The sequence below is a fragment of the Dendrobates tinctorius genome, unplaced genomic scaffold, assembly GCF_039654945.1.
Source record: "Dendrobates tinctorius isolate UK_male_01 unplaced genomic scaffold, ASM3965494v1 ptg000094l, whole genome shotgun sequence".
NCBI classification, from domain to species: domain Eukaryota; kingdom Metazoa; phylum Chordata; class Amphibia; order Anura; family Dendrobatidae; genus Dendrobates; species Dendrobates tinctorius.
This window is the reverse complement of record NW_027361762.1, coordinates 2,135,167-2,154,857: the sequence shown is the minus strand read 5'-3', so window position 1 is coordinate 2,154,857 and position 19,691 is coordinate 2,135,167. Positions and strand designations below refer to the sequence as shown.

The 19,691-nt window shown below is 43.6% G+C and overlaps 1 protein-coding gene across 1 annotated transcript in view; it reads right to left on the bottom strand.

Annotated features, from left to right (window-relative positions):
* Positions 1 to 3,712: 3,712 nt before the first annotated feature.
* Positions 3,713 to 19,691, bottom strand: part of LOC141098683 (cytochrome P450 2D15-like) — a 110,393-nt gene continuing 94,414 nt past the window's right edge. Inside the window, exon 9 of the mRNA XM_073586645.1 lies at positions 3,713 to 4,893. Coding sequence (XP_073442746.1) covers positions 4,715 to 4,893 — 179 coding nt within the window. The 3' untranslated portion in view covers positions 3,713 to 4,714. The remainder of the gene's footprint in view (positions 4,894 to 19,691) is intronic.

The following is a 19,691-nucleotide window of genomic DNA, read 5'->3' as shown; positions in this document are numbered from 1 at the left end:
GTATTCTAAGTGTGGTCGCATTAGTGACTTATATAGAGGTCAAATTATGTTCTCCTCATGAGCATCTATGCCTCTTTTAATGCATCCCATTATTTTATTTGCCTTTGCAGCAGCTGCCTGACACTGGCCACTAAATGTGAGTTTGTCGTCCACCCATACACCCAGGTCTTTTTCAGTGACAGTTTTGCCTAGTGTTTTACAATTAAGCACATAATTATACATCTTATTCGTTCTACCCAAGTCATATAATAATCTTGGCTGCAACATGTTATTAAAGATTCATCTCTTGCATTCGCATCAAGACTTCTGTGCACCAAACTGCGGAGCAGTGAGTGATGAGCACAGTGAGCAATTTCACCAGAAAATTGCAATTATGGAAAAAAGATATCAGGGTTATTGAAACCCTTCAATGCTTGCAGACTACTGTTGGACAATCACCAGAGATAATCCAATGCTTGAATACAAGAGACAAGTAAAAAGGAGCCAAGTATCCAGTGACTAAGGACATATATTGTACTGTGTAATAACGTATATTAATAGTTAAAATTGAAATTGTTCAAAGTGCTTAGACATGTGAATTAATTATATAGTAGATTTAAATACACTTGAGTTTCCTCTAAATACATCTAATAAAATTTGTTTGACAATACATGTGCAGTTTTATATTTGTAGAAGTAATAACTACATGTTATAATCATTTATTAATTTATGTAACAGTAAAGCGCAAACTCTTCAATTTCATGAAACCTAGAGCCAAATAACAGTTTTCATTGTCATATCATTAACAAATGGCTAATTTGATTTCTGAACATGACAACTTTTGAAATTTTGTTGCCTTGTGTAATCAGTGTGTGTGCATAAAAGCTGAGTGAGTTTCTGGGATCGAGACAGACTCTTGCTTCTTTCATCCAGCCATTGATGGTTCTGGATTGTGAGTCACGGGGAAAGCAAAAGAATTGTCAACGGATCTATGGGAAAAGGTAGTTAAACTGTATAAAACAGGAAAGGGATACCAAAAAATATCCAAGAAATTGATAATGCTAGTCAGCAATGTTCAAACTGTGATTAATAAATGGAAAATCAGTGGCTCTGTAAAAACAAAACCATGATCAGGTAGACCAACAAAAATTTTGTCCACAACTGCCAGGAAAATTGCTCGGGATGCAATGAAAACCCACAAATAACATCAGATGAAATACTGGTCTCTCTGAAAACTAGCGGTGTGGCTGTTTCAAGATTCACAATAAGGAGGCACTTGAAGAAAAATGGGCTGCATGGTCGAGTCACCAGAACAAAGCCATTACTGTGCAAATGCCACAAAGTATCTCATCTACAATGCACCAAACATCACAGAGACAAGCCTCAAAACTTCTGGAACAAGGTAATTTGGAGTGATGAGACCAAAATTGAACTTTTTGGCCACAAAAATAAACGTTACATTTGGAGAGAGGTCAACAAGGCCTATGATGAAAGGAACACCATTCCTACTGTAAAGCACTGAGCTGAAGTTTTGGGGATGTGTGAGCTGCAAAGCCACAGTAAACTTGGTCAAAATTGAAGTACAGATGAATGCAGCACTTTATCAGCAAATACTAATATCAGCCCGGAAGCTGCACATGGGACATACTTGGACGCTCCAACATGACAATGATCCAAAACACAAGGCCAAGTTGACCTGTCATTGGCTACACCAGAACAAAGTGAAGGTTCTGGAGTGGCCATCTCAGTCTCCTGACCTCAATATCATTGAGCCACTCCGGGGAGATCTCAAGCGCGCAGTTCATGCTAGACGGCCCAGGAATTTACAGTAACTGGAGGCATTTTGCCAAGAAGAGTGGGTAGCTTTACCATCTGAGAAAATAAATAACCTCATCCACTACTACCACAAAAGACTTCAAGCTGTCATTGAAGTTAGAGGGGGCAATACACGGTATTAAGAAATGGGATATGTGATCTTTTGATCAGGGTCATTTGTATGTTTTGGGTTGTCATGATTAAAAAAGAAAACACAGTAGTTTGACAATAAATGGCTTCGCCCAACCACTAAACATGAGTGGAGAAAAAGGTTTGGTGGTATTATTCATATTCTCTGAAAAAAGGACAAGAAAACAAAAATTCTGTCAGGGTATGTAAACTGTGTATGTAAATCTATATTTTATTACTAGCATAGACATGATGTGAGTAATACTCTCATTTGTAAAAAAAAAAAAAACCTTCCTTAATATGTATAGTCACAAAACTCAAGATAAAAAGCGGACGGCACCGCTGTTACCGTGTGACTTCAAATGATGTGCAGCATACAGAAGTCCAGCAGCTGGGAATCTCGGGTGCCAGACCTGGAAATAGTCAATCCTGGGAATCCATGCAAAGAGAAGAGGCGTTAAAGCGCTCGAGCAGCGCGAAACGGCCGTTGTCAGCCTTTCTTGCACTCCTTATGTCACTCCCCCGACTTGACATGTTCATGATATGTCAATAAATCAGTGAAACTTCCATCTCGATGAGTGCGACCTCTTCTCTTTGCATGGGTTCCCTTAATATGTATAGTACTGTCCCATTACTACATAGCACCTTCTCTCACTATGTATAGTGCTCCTCTCTTATTATTTATAACGCCATCACTTATTACATAGCATCCATCCTTATGGACTATCACCAGCACTTAGTACATAGTGTCCTCTCTTGTTATGAATACTGCTGACTTTTTTGTTAGTGTCCTCTCTTGTTTTTTGTAGCGCCATCCTCTATTAAGTAGCCTTCTCTCTAGATATGTATAGCTCAGTCCTTTATTACACAGTGTCCTCTCTTGTTATGGATAGTGCCGTCCCATTATTGCACAGTGTTATCCCTTGTTAATAAATTGACTGTTGATGGAGAAACATGTGACTAAACGAGTCCATATATATAGAGAACAAATAATCTCCAGCTTTATCACCATAAAGTGTCTCAAATCATTAAGTGAATCGCGGCAGCTCTGGGACTGCTGAAATTTAATTTTTTTTTCTTTGGTCCAGCAAGAGTTAATATCAGTCTCTCGCTGGCAGTTTCTTTTTAGGCTGGTGAGCAGATGCTGGATTGTAACTACTTCCATTTCCCTTTAAATAGTCACATGACCCATTAGCTGATAATCGGTTATAGAGGTCTTCTTCTATGCAGATCAGCTAGGGGTGTGGAGCGCACCTATAACAGTGGTGTTGCTGCTGTTTAAGTTCTGTTATCCCAGTGCCATTATCTCTGCTGCTGTGGAGCTTAGCAGCAGAGCCGGAGCTGAGAATTATACTTTTTTCTGTCCCCTGTTTGTTTCTTCCCCTGTGTTCTGCAGTGGTGAAGCTAACGTCCTTGTAGGCCAGCGCACTAGCTAGGGTTAATAGAGGTGACAGTCAGGGACTAAGCACGATGGCAGCAGTGGGAAGGACCCGCATAGGGCATTAAATAAGTGTAGGGACAAGCATAGGTTGGTGTCTGGAGGTGTCCCAACCCCCACTCCTGACTGTTGGAGCCTTTCTCTTCCTTTTTCATCCCATTGCATTTATATGCTCTGTCATCCACCGGACTTACCCATGTCCGAACATAACATAAAGGGAGAGGGGCCTAGACATACTTCTTTCACAGGAGCCTCAAAATATCAGTGTCCACACCTGCTGCATCTGGAAAAAACATATTACGCCAGCGTGGCCTGCACTGGATCCACGACGGTACAGGAAGGAGATTATGCCATTGTTTATTATTTTTAATCAATCCAAGACTAAAAAAATAACTATATTTTGCTGTTGGACAACCCCTTCAAGTAGAGTATCATAGTATGATGATAGATCCCATATATAGTGCATGAATGTAAATTTTGTTGAGATTCTCTTAAAAAATTTGAGCAAAATCATAAAATACAGAATTAGGATTTTAGCTCTGCATGAGCCTTTTGCGAACAGTATGTATGATTTTATAGAATTTTGTAGGAAGAAGAAAAGTGGATATTGATGGATATCTAGATCGAGAGCAAAAAATGTCCCTCAAAAACATCCATTGAAACAAGTATTTTTTTAAAATACATTCTTTTTTCATATTTGCCTGTGAGTGGTGCTATCTCTGCTCGCTCAGTGCCTAACACGTGACCCTTGACTGCAGCTGCCGCTGATATCCGGTGATGTCATGTCAACTTCCGACCCTGTCTCACACAGACTGTGGCCACTCCTGCTGATTGACTAGGCTGTGGGCGGTGTTTCACCCCACGTCACAGCCCAGTATCGAACGCGCAGTTGAAGATTTTCATCTTTCATTCTCTGCTTTCATCAGGGGGAGAGGCCACAGTCTGCATGCGACTGGGTCACCCGCTTGGTGATGCAACCTCAACTTTCAGAGTCTGGAAGTTGACGTGACATCACCGAATATCAACGGTGACTGCAGCCAGGCGTCACGTGATCTGCACTGAGCGAGCAGATATAGCGATGCTAACAGGTAAATATGAAGAAAGAATGTATTTGAAAAAAATACTTGTTTAAATGGCTTAAATCAACACGCTCAATAAAGATTGTAGTGGACCACCTATTTAACCTGCTAGGAAGCATATTATTTTATGCAAGAAATACTTCTCATTTCACAAAGTTTTTAAAATACATATTTCTTAAATATCAGGTTCAAGACTTATTTGGTTCATACATATCAACTCATTACTAGTATTAAGATTAAAAAAAAAATCATCAAATTTTGGTTTAGCATCTTGTTATCTGTCTACAGCACAAAGCTTAAAAGGCTGTGGGCAGAGTGTTACGGCCAGTACTGGTGATTCCTGTGGACGAGGCATCTTGTCTGGTATCAGAAATGTGAAAGATTGCAGGAGGGTAGTGAAAAAAAGGAAGAGCTCCATCCTGGACAAATGCTCTCCTGGACAAGCCCGGCGGCCTAAAAAGAAAATATTTGATTTTTTTAAAGCCATACACAGAAAATTAACATAATGGGGCATATTTATCAAAACTGTCTAATTCTTAAACAGTTCAAACATACTGTAGACTAGCATGTATTAAAATGAACTCGTCACCCGATTCATGCTGCCCTAAAAAACAGGCAGTATGAATCAGAGCCTGGCAGCACAATTGCAGGGGGGTACAATTTTCTCTGAAACACACTGGTGTTTTAGAGATAGTATACCTTAAAGCTCTGACCAGTGACATAGCCAGAGAGCAGACTAGTCTGGCACCACTTTCAGCCAGCTCTTCACCCTGCTATAGAGGTAACTGATAGGTCTCTCCAGTGGCCGTATCTTTAAAGTATATTTTCTCTGAAACATGAATTTTTTCAAAGAACAATGTACCTGGCTGCAATCATGCGGTTCATGCTGCCCGTGGTTTGGGCATCATGAATCATATGTCAGGTTCACTTATAAATGTGCCAAATTAAACAAACCTCATAGTTGTTTTCTTTTAATAAAAATCTAACTTTATATCACCTATAAGTTGTCTTACTTTGTGCCAGAAATGTGCACCCTAATTGTGTTACACACTAACGCATTCCCCTTTCAATACACCACACCTCTTTTCAAGTAGACTACACCCCCTAGTCAGAAAAGTAATAAAAAGTATCTAAAACATATCCTAAATATGGTACAATTTGTGGCAGACAGTATTTTCGTGCAAATTATGCAACTGTTCAAGCACATTTAGAAAGTTATACTATATCTTTAACTTTAAAATATATTTCAATATCAAAACTAAATATAGAGAGCCCAATGTAATGACAACATCATCTATGAAGATCAACAATTATTTTGATCACTTTTTATTACATGGTTTGGGAGGTAAAAAAAAACAAATTGTAAATGTATTATTTTTTTAACATTACTCACTAATAGGTATAACTGTCATATTACCTGTATTCTGCAGATTATATACAATCATAACAACACCAACTTTATATAGAGCAGATGAATAAGTATTGAACATATCACCAATTTTCTAAATAAATATATTTCTGAAGGCGCTATTGACATAAAATTCTCACCAGAGGTTGGTAGCAAACTATCCAATACACACAGGCAAAGGTGTCCATAAATTAGGTCATGTGTAATAATGAGAAATGACACAGGTAAAATGTATGAAGAAAGAGGGGTGCAAAAAGCCATGGAAAGTAGTGACAAAACCTAAAATCTATCAGTAATTAGAAACCAATCCTGCCACTTAGTAAAAAATAATATCAGCTGGTTCCACTGATGGCCTATTAAAAGGTGTCTCATTACCAACGTGCCGAACAAGAAACAAAATTTCTAAACATAAAAAACATAATTTTGACAAACTGACCATGAAATGGTGCTCCTCATAAGATTCAGAGGAGTGAAAAGAATTATCAGAAGAGCCAATGACCACCTATGGAGAGCTACAGAAAAATTGTTTCAAAGAAAACTATAAGTAATGCACTCAACTTCCATGACGTGTATGCACACTAACCACACAAGAATCCACTGCTGAACAAAAAGCATGTTCAAGCACGTTTAAAGATTTCTCAAAAACATTTAGACAAGCCTGTGAAATACTGGGAGAATATTGTCTGCTCAGATGAGAACAAAATTTAACTCTTTCGATGTCATAACACGCACCATGTTTAGAAGTCAAAAGGCACTGCATATCACCGCCAAAAGCAACATACTGTACTAACAGTGAAGTTTGAGGGTGGAAACATCATGGTGTGGGGCTGTTTTTCAGCATACGGCACTGGCAAACTTCATATAATAAAAGGAGGGCTGAATGGACAAATGTATCAAAACATTTATTATTAAAAATCTGCTGCCTTCTACCAGGATGATGAAGATGAAACGAGGGTAGGCATTTCAGCAAGACAATGATACCAAACACGTAGCCAAGGAAACGGTGTCAGAGAAAGAAAATAAAGCTGCTAGAATGATCCAGCCAATCGCCTGACCTGAATGCAATAGAAAACTTATGGAAGGAACTAAAGGTCAGAGTTCATAGGAACCCACGGAACCTTCAGTAGTTGAATAATGTATGTGTGGAACAATGGACCAAAATCACACCTAGGCAATGAATCCCACTAGTTTATCCATACAGCATCTTGAAGCTGCCATCACCAAGAAAGACTATAGTACGAAGTATTAAATACATTTCCGTAAGCGGGTTCAACACTTTTTCCCTGTGTCATTTCTCATTGTTACAGATACCGTAACTTAATTTATGGACATACAGCTGTGTGAAAAGTTGTTTGCTCACTTCCTATTCCTTTGAATGTTTTATAAAATACGTAAATGTTTCAGATCACCAAGCAAATTTAAATTTTAGACAAAGATAACACAGAATGCAGTTTTTAAATGATAGTCTTTATTATTAAGAGAAAAAGAAATCCAAACCTACAGGGCCATGTGTGAAAAAGTGATTGCCCCTGTGATGAACCCGTACCTCACCAGCCCGTCAGATGGATCACATAATGCGGTCTCCCCACTTTCACCAACATTACGTTCCGCACCCCCTGGGGACACGTAAGTTCAGCTTGGTACAGTTTTACACAGACACCTTATGTTCACACTTTTACAGAGAGGCACAGGAAGTGAGACGATGTGGCCCATGTAGTTACTGACATGGCACACTTGCCCACAACCCTGACAGGTTGACTAGCACCAGTGAAATAGTGGCTGGTCAGCCCAGTAGGACTGCCAACAGTTCCTTGTTAGATATAATCCCAGTCCATTAACAGGATTATATCAGGCCAGAAACCAGCCCCAGTAGTATGAAAAGTTTAACCGAGAAACGTGTGGGTTTCAGAAAAAAGAGCAGCCCAAGGTTAAAATTCGGTCACTTACCTCCCGCCCTTTGGACTGTACTTAAATTGTCTTTCCTTCCCTCTAGCAACTAAAAACTCCAAAACCTAAAATAGGTCATAACTCATTAGTGGACGATCCTAGGGAGGTGGTTTTGGTGCCATTGGATCCAGCCAGGTGCCAGCTATGCATTGAGACGAAACACAATTTTGCTACCTGGCTCCTACTAGGCATACTACGCATATCCCCACTCTGTGGTGCAAAATGAAAGGTTTTCGGCCCATTCCAGAGATCTCGAAAATGTAACTTGTGTGCGGCTATGACGTACAATAAATTCATATTCTACTTATGAAATCCTAGCTGTCTGAACAAAGCAGTTAGATCGCATGGTATCCAGCAGGGGGTATTTCTGTAGAAACGTGGAGAATGTGAATTTCTTCTCTGAAGTTGAGAAGGCTGGGCCTCCCTGCTAAGCCAGGTGTCTTGTTACAGCTAGACACCTTTCAGACGGATAGTAACCTGCCATTACAATCCCCCATCCTTCACAGCCCCCTAAACCTAATAACTGGTTGGTCCACCCTTAGCAGCAACAACTGCAATCAAGTGTTTGCGATAACTGGCAATGAATCTTTTACAATGGTCTGGAGTAATTTTGGCCCACTCATCTTTGCAGAATTGTTGTAATTCAGCCACATTGGAGGTTTTCCAAGCTTGCCTCTTTAAGGTCATACAACAGCATCTCAATCAGAGTAATGTCAGGACTAGTGTTGAGCATTCCGATACCGCAAGTATCGGGTATCGGCCGATACTTGCTGTATCGGAATTCCGATACCGACTTCCGATATTTTTTCAATATCGGAATTCGGCATCGGAATCGGAAGTTCAAAGTTGATTGACAGACTGACGTCATCATGATGCGCGGTGTGTGCGCATCATGATGCGCCGTCATTTCGGGCCTTCCGGGGGTCTCTGCCGGCCTGCCGGGGGGCTGTGCCGGCCTGCCGGGGGGCTGTGCCGGCCTGCCCAGGGTCTGTACCGGCCTGCCGGGGGGCTGTGCCGGCCTGCCGGTGGTCTGTGCACCCTGTGGGGGTCTGTACCGGCCTGCCGGGGGGCTGTGCCGGCCTGCCGGTGGTCTGTGCACCCTGTGGGGGTCTGTACCGGCCTGCCGGGGGGGCTGTGCCGGCCTGCCGGTGGTCTGTGCACCCTGTGGGGGTCTGTACCGGCCTGCCGGGGGGCTGTGCACCCTGTGGGGGTCTGTACCGGCCTGCCGGGGGGCTGTGCCGGCCTGCCGGGGGGCTGTGCTGATGTCCGGGGGTCTGTGCAAGCATCGTCCGATGGGACTACAAGTCCCATCGGGCGATGCCTGCTACCATGACAGTGATTGACACATTAGCCAATGATGGGACAGTAGTAGTCCCATCATCCGGCTAATGTGTTAAATGTTAAAAAAAAAAAAAAAAAATACTACATACATACTACATGCATGCTACATACATACTACATGCTACATACATACTACATACATGCTACATACATACTACATGCATGCTACATACTACATGCATGCTACATACATACTACATGCTACATACATACTACATATATACTACATACATACTACATATATACTACATACATACTACATACATGCTACATACATACTGCATGCTACATACATACTACATACATACTACATACATACTACATGCATGCTACATACATACTACATGCATGCTACATACATACTACATACATACCACATACATACTACATACATACTACATACTACATACATACTACATGCATGCTACATACATACTACATGCTACATACATACCACATACATACTACATACATGCTACATACTACATACATACTACATGCATGCTACATACATACTACATGCATGCTACATACATACTACATGCCACATACATACCACATACATACTACATACATACTACATACATACTACATGCTACATACATACTACATATATACTACATGCATGCTACATACATACTACATGCTACATACATACCACATACATACTACATACATGCTACATATATACTACATGCATGCTACATACATACTACATATATACTACATGCATGCTACATACATACTACATGCTACATGCATGCTACATACATACTACATACATACTACATGCTACATACATGCCACATATATACTACATACATACAATACATTCATACAATACATACATAGACATACAGTACATATAACATAGAGTAACATACTTACCAATACTTGTCACATTGTTCCCCGAAGCCATTGTCTTTTCCGGAATAAATATTAACATAACAAACCACAAAAATACTCACCCACGATCCGAAGCAGTCCACGAGTGTGTCCCACGACGATCTTGGGTAGAGAACGGCAGCATCAGATGATGCTGCCATTCTCTACGGGCTGCAGGAATCCAATGACGGAAGGTAGGTATCCTTCCGCACTGTATTCCTCCGCCACTTAAAAAAAAAAAAGTCCCTAGTCTCACTTTATGCCATTGCTGCGTGGGAAATTCCCACACAGCAATGGCATAAAGTGAGACTAGGGACTTTTTTTTTTTTAAGTGGCGGAGGAATACAGTGCGGAAGGATACCTACCTTCCGTCATTGGATTCCTGCAGCCCGTAGAGAACGGCAGCAACAGCTGATGCTGCAGTTCTCTACCCAAGATCGTCGTGGGACACACTCGTGGACTGCTTCGGATCGTGGGTGAGTATTTTTGTGGTTTGTTATGTTAATATTTATTCCGGAAAAGACAATGGCTTCGGGGAACAATGTGACAAGTATTGGTAAGTATGTTACTCTATGTTATATGTACTGTATGTCTATGTATGTATTGTATGAATGTATTGTATGTATGTAGTATATATGTGGTATGTATGTAGCATGCAGTATGTATGTAGTATGTATGTGGTATGTATGTAGCATGCAGTATGTATGTAGCATGCATGTAGTATATATGTAGTATGTATGTTGCATGTAGTATGAATGTAGCATGTATGTAGTATGTAGTATGAATGTAGCATGTATGTAGTATGTAGTATGAATGTAGCATGTATGTAGTATGCATGTTGTATGTATGTAGCATGTAATTTTTTTTTTTTTTTTACATTTAACACATTAGCCGGATGATGGGACTACTACTGTCCCATCATTGGCTAATGTGTCAATCACTGTCATGGTAGCAGGCATCGCCCGATGGGACTTGTAGTCCCATCGGACGATGCCTGCACAGACCCCCGGAGCCTGCACAGACCACCGGCAGGCCGGCACAGCCCCCCGGCAGGCCGGCACAGCCCCCCGGAGCCTGCACAGCCCCCCGGCAGGCCGGCACAGACCACCGGAGCCTGCACAGACCCCCTGGCAGGCCGGCACAGCCCCCCGAAAGGCCCGTACAGACCCCAGAGAGGCTGTACAAGGGCAGGAAAGGGTTTTTCTTATTCCGATACCGGAAGTCCCATAGACTTGAATGGGACTTCCGGTATCGGAATCGGCGATACCGATACTTTTTTTAAAGATCGGCCGATACCATCCGATACGATACTTTGAAGTATCGGACGGTATTGCTCAACTCTAGTCAGGACTTTGACTAGGCCAATCCAAAGTCTTAATTTTGTTTTTCTTAATCCATTGAGAGGTGGACTTGCTGGTGTGTTTTGGATCATTGTTCTGCTGCATAACCCAAGTGCACTTCAGCATGATATCACGAACAGATAGCCGGACATTCACCGTCAGGATTTTTTTTACAGACAGCAGAATTCATGGTTCCATTTACCACAACAAGTCTTCCAGGTCCTTAAGCAGCAAAGCAGCCCCAGACCATCACATTACCCCGACCATATTTTACTGTTGGTATGATGTAACTTTTCTGAAATGCTGACATAGGAAATGGGACATACACCTTTCAAAAAGTTCAACTTTTGTCTCATCAGTCCAGAGAGAGTTTTCTCCCAAAAGTCTTGAGGATCATTAAGATGTTTTATGGCAAAACTAAGACAAGCCTTTTTCTTCTTTTTACTTAGCAGTGTTTTTTGTCTTGGAACTCTGCCATGCAGGCCATTTTTGCACAGTCTCTTTCTTATGGTGGAGTCATGAACACTGACCTTAACTGAGGAAAGTGAGGCCTGCTGTTTTTTGGATGTTGCTTGGGGTCTTTTGTGACTTCTTGAAAGAGTTGTCGCTGTGCTCTTGGAGAAACTTTGGTCAGTCGGCCACTCCTGGGAAGGTTCACCACTGTTGCATGTTTTTGCCATTTGCGAATAATGGCTCTTATTGTGGTTCGCTGAAATGGCTTTATAACCTTTTCCAAACTGATGGATCTCAATTATTGTTTAGCTGCTGGAATCACTTTTCTTCCACCATTAATGAGTATTAGGCTGGCGGAACGCAACAAATAATAAAATGATAATGAGGTGAGTTCGCCTGGGGTCCACCGTGCAGAGATGTTAAACTGCAGCTCGGTAATGGCAGACACAGACTGGCGGTATAGCAAATCCACACGGGTTAACTTCACCCGGTGAACTAGAAGGTGAACTCTGTTATTTCACAGGGCCGCAAAATGAATACTAGGGTTCGGTCACAGGAGCATACACCAAAGACACGCGGTTAGAGTCGGTCTAGACCCCCTAGCGTTTAGCACTGCAACAGCGGTGCCTAGGAGACCAAACTAAAGATAACCACTAGATGTGCATACAGCGCGATCCAGGCTGACGCAACCAACCACCCTAAGCTTGGGGTACGAAGGCGCACTATTTTGCATACGGCGCAGCTCTGGTGGACGTTGCTGTAGACGTAGTACAAACATGCCTTGTGCTGGATGGCACTATATGGCGCTAAGTGTGGTGCTGTGACGTGATAGCACAGTGGCTCCAGACTATGCCACTAGTAGGTGCTGACTCTAACTCTAAATCCCTAAAACATGCGTATCCAAGGGAGGGGAGTTATAATGCATCAGTCAACAGATACATGCATCCATCATCACACACACAACTAACCAAAAGAGTCTATACTAGCGCATGGCCAAGCGGCCATACAAACCTTTTATAGCAGCGTCCTTCCGGGACCTTCCTGATGGTCCAATCCGAACAGGAGAAGGACACGAGCATGTGACCTCTGATCTCCAATGCGAGATCGTCCCACGGGCATGCTCAGTGGACCGAAAGGAGGACTTAGTCCCTGGATTAGCTCACTGCTGACCAGCATGCATTGCTATAGCTGGACCAGAGGTGGCAGCAGCAACCAAACCCACAGTGCTACTCTGAGCAGAGCACTGGGATCGATGAGCCTGCTGAGTAGCCTCCTCTGCGGCTGCAGAGGATTGGGAGACCGGCGAAGGCAAGGCTCGGGTTTCCTGCTGTGCAGCGATAGTAACCCGATGCCTAACATTACCCCCCCTCCTAGGGCCCCCTCCTCTCTGAGCCTCGCTATGCTCAAATGCCACAAGGAGAAGTGGAGTGTGGATGTTCTCCACTGGCTCCCAGGTGTTAGCCTCTGGACCATGACCCTACCAGTCCACCAAATAAAACTTTTTACTATGCACCACCCTGCATCCCACGATGGCAGTAACCTCAAACTCATCCGAGTATTTTTGCATATCAGACATGTTGGATTTTTCTTAGGGTTTTTTGCGTGATTGCAGACAGTATTATTTTCTGTCCTGTTCTATCTAAAGTAGACAGTTTGGGCCCCATCATTTGTTTACTCTATTTTCTGCCTGTGTTTGTGCTTCATCTTGTCTCACCGGAAATATATGTTTGGGGGCTGTCTATTCCTTTGGGGTTCTACTCCGGGGCAGTTTAGCTCTTCCCTTTCTTTCTTTAGGCTTAGTTAACTCTTTGGCTGTGCCAAGGCATCTAGGGCATCGTAGGTACATCCCACGGCTAATTCTAGCTGTGTTGTGAGTTCAGGGGTCTGCAGTCCGCTTAGTTACCATCCTTTCTGGTTGCCTATCCTATGCCCCAGCTATCCTCCTCGGTTACCGAATCATAACAGGAAGAGCCAGACAGTAGACCACAGGGTTGATCTGCTCAAGGACCTTGAAGGGGCCAATGTAGCGAGGTGCGAATTTAGTGGACTCGACCCTCAGCCTGATGTTAAGGGCGGAGAGCCACACTAAGTCGCCAGGAGCAAAGATCAGAGCGGGGCACTGGTGCGTGTCGGCAGAGACCCTCATTCTCTCCTTGGAGGCCCAGATGGCATCCTGAATGTGATCCCAAATGTCACGTGCCTCCACCGCCCAGTCTGCCACCCTGGAATCGGTGGACGACACGGGCATAGGGACGGGGACGCGCAGATGCTGGCCCTAATTAAGGAGGAATGGGGTCTAACCAGTGGAATCGGCCACAGCGTTCAAACCAAACTCCGCCCCTGGTAGCAAGGATTCCTAGTCATCCTGCCTGGCCAAGACAAAATGTCGTAGGTATGTGACCAGGGTCTGGTTGGCTCTCTCTACCAACCCGTTCGTCTTGGGATGATAGGCCGTGGAGAGATTTAGCTCCATACTGATCCGATTACAAAGCTCTCTCCAAAACCGAGACGCAAACTGGGGACCCTGGTCACTGACTATCTTGTCTGGCATGCCATGCAAGTGAAAGACATGCTTAACGAACAATGCCGCCAGGCCCCATGCAGAAGATAGCCGCGAGAGTGGCACCAGATGCACCATCTTGGAGAAATGGTCGGTGACAACCCAGGTAACCGTGCTACCACTGGACTTGGGCGGACCCACCACAAAGTCCATGCCGACCATTTCCCAAGGCCTGCCTGCCACCGGCAGGGGGTAAAGTAACCTAGCGGGCCTTTGCCGAGAAGGCCTGTTCTGGGCGCAGGAGATGCATGCCCGAATGTAGTCTCCAACATCCCAGGCCATATGCGGCCACCAATATATCCTCACCAGTAGCTCAGAGGTCCGCTTCGTCCCAAAGTGTCCACCCACCCTGGATGCGTGAGCCCAAGAGAGGACCTCCGGTCGCAAACGGGCAGGGACAAATGTCTTGCCCGGAGGCACCGACTCAAGGGCGACTGGAGCCAAAGTCCTCAGACTCTCAGAAGGGACAATTAGCCGAGGCTCCTCATCCTCCTCCTCCGCTGACACCACAGAGCGAGAGAGAGCATCAACCCAGACTTTCTTCTCACCGGAAAGGAAATGAAGGGTGAAGTGGAACCGGGAGAAGAAAAGGGACCATCTGGCCTGGCGAGAATTCAGCCGCTGGGCTGTCTGTAGGTAGACCAAGTTCTTATGGTCAGTGAACACCTGGAAAGGGAACCAAGCCCCTTCCAGGAGGTGTCTCCACTCCAAGAAGGCCAATTTCATTGCTAGCAACTCCCTGTCCCAGATGGAATAGTTCCTCTCCGCCGGTGAACAGGTCTTGGAATAGAAGAAGCAAGGGTGCTTCTGACCCTGAGCATCCTTCTGAAAGAGGACTGCTCCAGCACCGACGGAAGAGGCATCTACCTCCAAGATGAATGGCCTAGCTACATCGGGGCGATGTAGAATGGGAGCGCTAGCAGAGTGGGACTTGATGGAGGAAAAGGCCCTGGAGACCTGTTCCTACCATAACTTGGAGTTTGCTCCCTTCTTCGTGAGGGCAACCAAGGGAGCTACCAAGGTGGAGAAGTGGGGAATGAACTGGCAGTAGTAGTTTACGAACCCCAGAAAGCACTGCACCGCTTTGAGGGAGTGGGGTTCCTGCCAGTCCATTACTGCCTGCAGTTTGGCAGGATCCATAGCCAAACCCTGGGCAGAGATAATATAGCTCAGGAAAGGCAAGGACTCCTGCTCAAACAGGCACTTCTCCAACTTGGCATAGAGGGAGTTAGCTCGCAAGCGGGCGAAGACTTTACCAACCTCTCTTCGGTGGGAGTCCATATCTGGAGAAAATATGAGGATGTCATCCAGATAGACAACCACCGAAGTGGAGAGCATATCCCGAAAGATATCATTGACAAAGTCCTGGAAGATGGCCGGCACATTACAAAGACCAAAGGACATGACCAGATACTCATAATGGCCACCCCTGGTGTTAAACGCTGTCTTCCATTCGTCTCCCTCACGGATGCCTATCAGGTTATAGGCCCCCCGCAGATCTAATTTGGTGAAAGCTCTCGCTCCCCGTAATCTATCAAACAGTTCCAATATCAGGGGCAGAGGATACTTGTTCTTAACGGTAATAGCATTAAGACCCCTGTAATCGATGCAGGGACGCAGTTCTCCATTCTTTTTCTGGACGAAAAAGAATCCCGCCCTCCTGGTGACACTGACCTCCTAATGAATCGTCTTGCCAGATTCTCCCTGATATATTGAGACATGGCCTCTGCCTCCGGGAGAGATAAGGGGTAGACTTGACCCCGGGGAGGCTCAGCACCCGGCAAGAAGTCAATAGGATAGTCATAGGGGCGATGCGGTGGAAGGGTTTCCGCAGCCTTTTTGGAGAACATGTCCGCATACTGTCGATAGTATTTGGGGAGCAAGGAAAGATCTGTGGGGACCTCGTGAGGGAACCTGGTTGCACTCCCTCAGACATCTACCCTCACATGATTTACTCCAACCAAGAATTTTACCCGAGGACCACTCTATATGGGGAGAATGATATCGCAACCAGGGGACCCCTAAAAGGACCTGGTCGATACCCTTGGGCATGATGAGGAGGGATATCGATGGAGCGGTCTGGTGGGTAATCTGTGAGGCGAGAGTTGCGCCGTTCACTACTCTGACGGTGACTTAGTCCCCGGAGTAGCCCGCTGCTGACCAGCATGCATTGCTAGAGCTGGACCAGAGGTGGCAGCAGCAGCCAAACCCACAGTGCTAGTCTGAGCAGAGCGCCGGGATCGATGAGTCTGCTGAGCAGCCTCCTCTGCGGCTGGAGAGGATTGGGAGACTGCCGAAGGCAAGGCTCGGGATTCCTGCTGTGCAGCGACAGGAACCCAACACCTAACACTGAGTGCCCCGGCAAAGCTTTTTTGAAAATATTTTTTTTGCTTGCTATATTCTGATAGCTTTTATATTTCCATAGTCAAATTTGTGCAACTGCTTTTTTTGCAGAATATGCTGTAGTTTTTACTGTTTTTATTTTTGTGTACATATATAGAATTTTTTTCATTATTTTTAGTTAGCTGTTTGTTAAGAGGTATAAACAAAAAACAGTAAAATTTTTTATTTTATTTTTTATGTAGTTCAGAATTCAGTATAATTAACAAGTTAACTTTATTCTGTGAGATGACAATTAACGGTTGTATATCTATTATATTGTTTTGATTTTTGTCTTTTCCTGCTTTTGAACAAGAAAATAACCTTAAGGGCGGCTGCATAGGAGCATATGAAAAAATCATTTTAGTTTCATCCAGAAAACATACTGTGTGCTTTTTCTGTGTCTTAGTCTTTGGGTGGTGTGAAAAGTTTCTTACTGACCTGTTCAATTTTGTGCACGTCTCATGTGTTTTTAATCTATTGATTTCTTGCTTATGCAAGCTTTGGGAGACCCCCGCCTCTCTCTTGTGTGACGTGCATAAAAAACCATTTTTGCCTAGCGTGCCCATACCGTGCAGCGCCTTTCTTAACCCTGGCCATGTAGGTATTGTTCACATGATCAGGTTTTAATACATTAAAAAGGACTGCTCCGTGAAGGGTTACCGTGACATGGTGGAGTGGCTTAGTATACATTTTTTGCAACAAACATATCAACTAAATACCCTGTGTTTGTTATCATCTTTTACTAGCACTTTGCTGCTTACTAGTACATATATTTTACAACAGTGTATTCATGCACGTTTGTCATACTGTGTGCTTTTTCTGTGTCTTAGTCTTTGGGTGGTGTGAAAAGTTTCTTACTGACCTGTTCAATTTTGTGCATGTCTCATGTGTTTTTAATCTATTGATTTCTTGCTTATGCAAGCTTTGGGAGACCCCCGCCTCTCCTTGTGGGACGTGCATAAAAAAACATTTTTGCCTAGCGTGCCCATCCCGTGCAATGCCTTTCTTAACCCTGCTCATGTAGGTATTGTTCACATGATCAGGTTTTAATACATGAGATAGGACTGCTCAGTGAAGGGTTACCGTGACGTGGTGGAGCGGCTTAGTATACATTTTTTGCAAAAAACGTATCAACTAAATACCTTGTGTTTGTTATCATCTTTTACTAGCACTTTGCTGCTTACTGTTACATATATTTTACAACAGAGTATTCATGCATGTTTGTCATACTGTGTGCTTTTTCTGTGTCTTGGTCCATGTAGGTGTAGGGCGTCAGCCCCTGCTAGGCACTGAATGACACTGTGACTTTAAGAGACCATGCTCCCCTATGATTTGTGTGCACTTGGACTAGTCCTTTCTCCCCTGGAGTTTTGTTGTGTATTGGTTTTGGACAGAAGCAGGAAGTGAGAGAAATCTCAAATCTGAGGGGAACAGGCAGGACTATTTTCTATGTCCTTAAAATGAGAGACTGATAAATGAACTAACTGCTTCAAGAGGAGAAAGTGTCCGGTTAATGCAGGATCGATCACAGGACTGTGTCAGAAAAAAGTCGCATCACACAGCCAAGTAAGTTCTCCTGGAGCACCTATAAACTGAGATAGAAACCAAGCAGTGGTAACAGTAATCCTGACAGTAAATTAGAAGAGAGTAGTTTGTGAAACTTGTTTGTGCTGTATGTATTAAACTTTGTATTGCCATTGCTGGAGCACAGCTTGTGTGACATGCTACAGCTATCTCTCTCTGTATCTATTACTGTTCTTATTACAATAACTATTAGCCCTATATCAAAACATATATCCTCTGTTTTTCAATAAAGCCGGTGTTTTGTTTCTGCTTCCTTATCTAAAGTACCGTATTTGAGTCCTGTTCGGCTGCGAGGCACGGCTACATGGGGTCCAACTTTTTTTCTCACATCCATAGACTTGAATGTGTGAGTCTCATCTCAGACTCAAATGAAAGCAATGCATTTTGCGATTATTTTCTCACGGACAGTCGGTTCAAGAAAAAAAACTGCTAATTTCAACAGAATTATTGAATATCACGGGTCAGTGTGCTGTCTGTGTGCTGATCGTATTTAAAAGATTTATACGCTCATCTACATGAGCCCTTTAAAAAAACAAATATTTTTTATTGTAATATTTTGAGATCCACACATTTTTCATTTTTTTCAGTGCAGACCTGCATGAAGGCAAGATTTTTTGCATAATGAGCTATACTTTTATTAGCACGATTTTGGAATACTTACAACTTTTTGACTTAAAAATACAGTTTTATAGTAAGGGTCATTATGAAAGAGTGGATATTAAGTATGTGTTGTTTTACGAAGGGTTGCTTTTTCACAAATAAACTATTTTTTATTATGACAACTGGCATATTTTTATTCATATTTTTGCTCTTTACATCATTGTGGAGACACGGGAGTTGGCAGGCGCCCAGAAACGCTAGCCAAAACTGGATGGACCAGGGATCATTCCGACGAATGCCTGTTCTCCTTTTAATGTGGGCATAACGCTCCTCAGACAACACAGGGTGAGGGTAAAACAATGAGGCAATGCTTTATTGAACCACAAAACAGGCATATAACAAATAGAACAGTCCCAGCAAAATACCCCAAGATGGTGCACTTTACAGAGTCTCACACTTCCACTGACTCACTGTGACAATGGCAGCTGTTACATCAGAGCTCCCAGGATCGACTACGCCACCTGTGGCACACACAGAGAGGAGATAAGGACAAGCACAGGAAGATGACAGTCCATTGAGGTACAATGCCAGCAGACCCGAGGGTCACAACCTGGCATCTCTGAACATCTCTAAGGAGCCAGGCGGGGACAAATTCTGGCTTTCTCCAAACATATCCAAGGTTCAGCAAAAGTCAATGGAGCAGATCTGTATTCTTCCAACCGAGGCCGGAAACCCCTAGGTTGCTTCCCGT